The sequence below is a fragment of the Colias eurytheme genome, chromosome 21 (assembly GCF_061535395.1).
Source record: "Colias eurytheme isolate Ceu_HAF_F1 chromosome 21, ilColEury1 Martin Lab GWU primary, whole genome shotgun sequence".
Lineage (NCBI taxonomy): Eukaryota > Metazoa > Arthropoda > Insecta > Lepidoptera > Pieridae > Colias > Colias eurytheme.
In genome coordinates, this window is record NC_143000.1 from 1,861,934 (window position 1) to 1,869,271 (window position 7,338).

Consider the following 7,338-nt stretch of genomic DNA (forward strand, 5'->3'; position numbering starts at 1 on the left):
TAGGTGAATCGAGCATTGGCACTGGCAAACAAGCCGTAAGAAGTCCATGTGTTTTGGGGACAGCTAGGTCTGTGGATTGGCCTCGTACGGGGCCAGGTGGTTGCGGTTTAAATCTCTCAGGTAGGTCGCCAAGTAAACCGCGTTCTATTAACTGCAGATTTTCAGCATTTAACTTCCTCAACACGTCAGGCCTTTTATACACCTTTTTGTTGGACTCCATTGTGTACACGTCATCACCGGATTGCGGTAGAATTCAAACTGGCATATCGTAGGTGTGATATATTTCACTGATAAAGAATGATAACGCTTTGATAATAGCCTCTTGTATTGGTATCATTTTGACAGAATGAATAGTTATCAGTAGGCAGCGCTTTATTTATGTAATGTTCTCTACATTATTTATATTCCACCTGTAAAAATAATGGATTGGTAATCACATTTATTAAAGAAACAATTAAACAAATATTGAACATTGTTCCGTGGATTTTCTATATAAACAATATTCCTGAACATCAGAAAAGTTTATACTGCGTGTTGATTGACCAGGATTACAACATTGTGTGTTATCATTTTCAAAAAACTTTTGACCTAAAAACCTCTCATTTAATGTTGAGTACAGAAAGCGCATTATGTAGCAGTGTCTATATTAAAAGTTTTATAATAAACTCGAAGAACCTATTACACAACATTTAATCGATACAGTCTTAGCAACCATTCTCAGACAGCGCAAGAAAGCTGAACTATAGTCATGCTTTAGAATACTTAGAGATAGTTTAGACTATAGGTTTTTATTTATTTTAAACTTGTAAGATAGTACGAGACAAGTGCAGTTATTACATGTACCTTTCCCACGTTAATATATAAATAAGGAAGTGCCATAATGGTGTTTTGTTATAAAATTATTACAGAGTCACCACGTCGCTCGCACTGTGTGTCTCCAAGGAAGGCTTCACCGAGACGAATTTCTTATAGTAAGTGGTTTGTATTCTGTTGAACTACTTTTTTTAAGTGTTTAAGTTCTTTAGGCGCGTTGAGAGTAAAATTTCAAGGTCGCGTCGTGGCAATACCATGCAGTAAGTCCACGTCATGCAGTAAGGCGACGATTTTAGTATCTTTGAATCTTGCCAAAGAAGTTTCATTTCTGACATGTGTGCTCGGCAAACACACCCTTTTTTAATTTTGAATGCACTTTTGGCACGTTAGACAATTTTACGATTTCTTCTCAGTGTAGACTGTAGAGTGTAGAGTAATAAGATTTCACAACGCAATAAAGGCAACTAATTTCTAAGTTTTGAATATTACTACATATGTATATAGCTATTCTGTTGAACGACTACTTACTTCGTAATTTTTTGATGAAGCCAAACTAATGAATTGCTGAATTTTGAAGGTAGAGTCTATTGTAGAGCATGTTCGAATTATATGAGGATCCGGTTCAAAATTAAATAAAACTAATGTATTTGAAATTAATATTTTATTTCCAGTAGATACCTAATGGTACGGGAGCTATTAACGTTGAAAAAGAAGTCATTTTAGTATAGCTGGTTTTTTGATATATTGTTCCTCTAGCTATTTCGGTTAGAGTCCGCGCAGTCTGGCTGGCCGGAGTGGTTGCGTTCAGTAGTGCGCATCTTATCTGCACAGGAAATTATCCTTAATTTAAAGTCATTTTTTAACGCGTAATTTTTAAACTTTTGCCTTTAGATAGATCCATCAATCATAATTTTTTTATTGCAAGACGTTTTTTTCGTTGTAAAATAGGTGCCAGACGCAATTTTTAATTTCGTTTTTATAAAAAATTCAAATTATTTTAGAATGTCTGTAAATTTCATATTATGTTCTTCAAACATAATATAATCTAAAATTAATTAGCCAGACGCTAATTCGATTGTTAAGTATTAAATATGTACAAATAAAAACGTAGTGAAAGTAGGTAAGTATAACAATTTGATGATTGTGTATATGGAGAGATAGTTTAAAGTGCAAGAGAGATAGAAAGGGTCGGCCGCGAAAATTAAATAACAATAAAAAATAACTTCTTTTTTTTTCGAAAATATACCTAAGATGCATAGAAATTGAATTGTTCCTACTCTAGGATTCCCTGTGTTGTGGGAACAAGTACCTTCCATTGGTACATTTACGGGCTTCGCCCGCGTTTTCAAAGAAAAACCCGCATAGTTCCCGTTCCCGTGGGATTTCCGGGATAAAACCTAGCCTATGTTACTCGTGGATAATGTAGCTTTCGAATGGTGAAAGAATTTTTAAAATCGGTCCAGTAGTTTATGAGCCTATTCATTACAATCAAACAAACAAACAAAGCTTTCCTCTTTATAATATTAGTGTAGATATAGCCGGGCGGCCGGCTGGTACCGCCGCAAACGCTACGTCCCGCAATTTTTAAATCTGTAATATCTTCGAAAATATTCACTGAAATCCATGTGTAAAAGGCCATATAGATCTATATTAAATGAACAATGTATTCAAGGTCTTTAATTGGTTAAGGATTAATGCTGTATTGGTTAAAATCGCTTCGAAAATTAGCCATTATTTGTCGTAAAAAGTAAATGATAAAAAAAGTTAATGTGGGTTATCCATAAGAGATAGACATATACCATCACGGACTTTTCTGTAGACCTTTTCAATGTAGTTAGTACATTATTTTGATAAAACTCGTAGGGTGCCTCCGTTTGCACTGTAAGTGGAAAAATTGTAATTATTTACGTAATCACATTAGAAACCTCAAAAATAACAGTAGGTACTTCTCCACTATTTAATGGATGTTATTATACATATAAACCTCCCAATTGAATCACTCTATCTATTTAAAAAAACCACATCAAAATCCGTTGCGTAGTTTCAAAGATTTAAAGAGACATAGGGACAGAGAAAGCGACTTTTTTTTATACCTACTATGTAGTGATGATGATAACAATATTAATTCATTAATCTTAATTCTTAATATATATATACATAAATCTCGTGTCATAATGTTTGTCCTCAATGGACTCCTAAACCACTTAACCGATTATAATAAAATTCGCACACCATGTGCAGTTCGATTCAACTTGAGAGATAGGATAGTTTATACATGTAGGTACCACGGGCGAAGCCGGGGCGCGGGACCGCTAGTATACCTACCTATATAAATTCATGCTAACTACTTTAGTTAAATTCAATACAAACTTAAACATGCGTGTGTGTGTGTGTTCACGCGTGTGTGTCGTGTGTGGTGTGGTGTGTGTGTGTTGTGTGTGTGTACGTGTGTACATCAATAATATTGAAACAAACTTTCTAGTTGTTTACAGATGATGGAATATTGGAAAACAATAACAATTCCTTAGACGATAACATAAATAATTCTGACAGTGTGAGGAAAGATGATGATGATGATGATTATGAAGATGGCTTTTTAAATTTAACAATGTAATTGTTTAACCTTCATTGATAAAGTTTTTATTCCATTCTTTTCAATGTATGGTAACTTTAATTTATTTTTCACTTTTATGTTTATTTTTTTTCATTTAAGCTTTTATTTATAAGAACAAGTGTAAATAATATTGTATTCTTGCAATTATTTCCTGTCGCATAGTTAAAATACACTAGCTGATGAGCATGCTTCATTACTTTTTTTTATTTATACACATTATTTAATACTTAACAATCGAATTAGCGTCTGGCTAATTAATTTTAGATTATATTATGTTTGAAGAACATAATATGAAATTTACAGACATTCTAAAATAATTTGAATTTTTTATAAAAACGAAATAAAAAATTGCGTCTGGCACCTATTTAACAACGAAAAAAACGTCTTGCAATAAAAAAATTATGTCTAATGGATCTATCTAAAGGTAAAATATTAAAAATTACGCGTTAAAAAATGACTTTAAATTAAGGAAATTATCCTGTGCAGAAGAGATGCGCACTAAAAAACGCAACCACTGCGACCAGCCAGACAGCCCGGACTCTAACCGAAATAGCAAGAGGAACAGTATATCAAAGAACCAACTATACTAAAATGCTCACTTGTCAACGTTGGTAGCTCCTATACGATAAGTAGAAGCATGATTACAAATAATATTTTAAAAAGACAAAAGTTATTTATTAAAACAAACATGCACCTTATGCAGCAGCATATATTATGTTCAGCAGAACATAATTGCATTTATTAAATGGCAGGCGTCGAAAATTACACATCAACATTCAATCTTATTATAGGACGAAATATTATGCACCTGCAAAATCAATAAAATATGGAACCGTATTTCACAGTTAACAGTACAACATCAGATCTCATTGGCACGTTGGATTATGACGCAACAAATGCGTCCAGCAGTGATGTCCTGGATTCGATTCCTGAACGAGACATCAAACTGCTGCAAGCGCTGGCCCGTAAGAGAGAAGAGAATCAGGAAAGGGAGAATCTGGCGGAGTACTTCCAGAAGATGTGGCTGAAGGAGAAGGAAGAGAGGGAACTTGTAAGTAGTAAAAACACTCTACAGGTAGATATATATGTCTCCCGATAAATGTGGCAAAGGTTAATTTAATGATCATCGTTAACCAGACTATTAAATTCTTACTAATTACTATTACAATTTATAACATGTAAATAAATTCTTCTGGCATAGATGTTCATGTAGCAAATATGCACTTTTGGCACGCACACATTCAATTTACCGCATTACTCATTAGTCATTACTCTATATTTGAATGGAGAAAAAAACCAAAGGAACAGATCTAGGCCACTCGACGTTCAGGAGACACATTCTATCAATTTATTTGCATATTTTCAAATCATTATTTTGCTTGTTAAAACAAAAAATCCTGCAAAATAAAGGATGTAAAATTCTAATCTGCTCACTTCAGTTATTAAATACTTTATTTTATCAATTAGGTGGAAGCAGAAATATCAGAACAATACAAACGGTATCTACACGAGAAGAGAGCGCAAGAGCGGAGCATGAACGAGTACAGAACGTTCCAGAAGATGGCGGAACAGCAAGCGAGGAGGGGACAGTTGTTGGACTGCATCAGGTATAAGGAGCAGAGGAGCGCAGACTTGAGGGCTTGGAAGGAAGATAAGAAGGTACGTATGAAGGATAAACACTAGTGTATTTATATTAACTTTTACATACCTACAGACTAGTAACTAAAGAGTAACTAGACCATTCGTAATACTTTATACTGCCTTTTAAGCGGCATGGATTGCAGATGTCGAATAGTGTTTATTTGATCAAATTTGTTTTCCTGGGTATGAAAAAAATGTACCTACTGTTTAATACAGTTAAATAATATGTATGTACATACCTTATTATAATGCTCGGGAAATAAAAGGCTATTTTGTTACTACATTCATATTTTTATTGACTGACCGGATGGCTTTGTTGGTAGTGACCCTGCCTTCCAAGCTAGAGGTCGTGGGTTCGATTCCCACCCAGGGCAAATATTTGTGTGATGAACATGGATGTTTGCTCTGTGTCTGGGTGTTAATTATCTATATGTCGTGGCCATATCGTAGATTTGCTCATTTCATGATATGATCGATCATTTCACGAAATGGTCGCATTTCATGAAATGGCCAACATAGTTTGATCAGATCGTTAAATCGTCAACGTTTCACGATTTGGCCATCCACATTTGGCCAGATCGTATAAAATATAAAGAGTCCAGAAAATATTAAAATTCAGAATATTCTAAAAACTTGTTTAATGTCATTTAAGTTAGTGCCGCGGCAGCGGCCGGCGAATGCTAGAAGCAAATCGTTTTTGCAATAAAAAACAGTTAGGTTAGGTTAGTATACCTTATACCTTATATGGATATCTTATATAGATATCCACATTTTCCATAGTACTCGAACCGTCGTAAATTCTTTGCTATAACTTTCTTCATATTGTTATTAAACGAATTATGAAGTTTTTAACTGCGAATAATTAAATTTTCGCTAGCGGCCGCCATCTTATCACATAAACACAGAGCTTGCAGCGCCTCTACCAATGATTAATGTAACTATTTTACGATATGATCCAATAATTTTGATCATTTCATGAAAAAACCGCGCGTTTAGTTGGCCATATCGTGAAACGATTTCTTATCATTGATATGCTCAAGCCACATCATGATGTGGCCAAACTAAATTGGCCATTTCACGAAATGCGACCATTTCGTGAAATGGCCAGTCATATCATGAAATGAGCAAATTTACGATATGGCCACGACATATAATAAGTATTAAATTTTTATTTAAAAATTATATAGGTATGTTGTTGTTTTGTAAGCGAAAGCTTAGTATGGGATCAGATCGTGCCGTGTGTCAAAATTGTCCTGAAATATATTTGTCCTGAAATATTAATCGACTAGACAATAATACCTTAACAATAAATTTCTCTTTCAGATATCAAAACTGATAGACAAAGCAATGGAAGAAGAAGCGCGCATACAGCTAGCAATGGAACGGCGTTGCCGGCTCGACGCCGCGGATACGTTGCGGCGCCGCATCGAGCTGCTGCATGCGCAGAGGAAGGAGGACGATGCGCGGCAACGTCGCTGCGCCAAGTTGCGGGATGCTTCTAAGGTATAATATATCTAATAATGATGATTTAACAAATAAAAATCATTCGATAACATAAAAAATGTGGATATTAAGCGGCTCTTTTAAACTGTTGTACAATATGTATAACATTGACTTTCTTTCTATTATAATGCACTGGCAAGCAAAAAATAATTCAAAATATGTTCAGTTATATTGCTTTAACCGAAATCGACCACAATATGTAATTATTGCGATAAATCCAATGTGATCAACAACATTCCAATCGAATTAGCGATTAATTTCTTTGATTTATATATTTATCCAAAATTTTAAACCACATTAATTATATGTACATATGTTTCATACAAATTTTATTTTACAGCGTGTAGCCATAACAAACGCGCTCAGCAGCTGGGAGACATCGCTCCAACGGCACGAACTTGCAGCGCAAGACGCGGCGAAGAGAGCGATGTTCGCAACGCAGCACGCGATAAAACGCGCGCGAAGCGGGCGAGTGACGCGCGCTATGGATAGACGGCGTGCGAGAGCGAGACGGATAGCTGCTGTCACTGAACTCATGCGCGATGTTGTTAGGAATAATTATTAGTTTAGAAGAGGACTTTGAATACGATATGTTAAAAAAAACTAAAATGTCATTACACTGGTTAGTAAAATACGATAAATGAAAAAAATCAATGTCAATAGAATGAGTAGTTTGGCGGGTAGAATAATATTAATAAAAAAGACTTCGAGATGAATAGCGGAGGGGTAGAATTAATAGTATAAATAATATAAGGCATTATAATAAT

General features: G+C 34.8%; 1 protein-coding gene across 1 annotated transcript; it reads left to right on the forward strand.

Moving 5' to 3' along the window:
• The first annotated feature begins 733 nt into the window (after nt 1-733).
• LOC149898922 (uncharacterized) lies at nt 734-7,288 on the forward strand. Its single transcript, XM_090114761.1, has 5 exons — nt 734-971; nt 4,273-4,478; nt 4,895-5,086; nt 6,392-6,571; nt 6,912-7,288. The coding sequence occupies exons 1-5, from the start codon at nt 881-883 to the stop codon at nt 7,134-7,136; spliced, it is 894 nt and encodes a 297-aa protein (XP_089970887.1). The 5' UTR covers nt 734-880; the 3' UTR covers nt 7,137-7,288.
• Nucleotides 7,289-7,338: the final 50 nt, after the last annotated feature.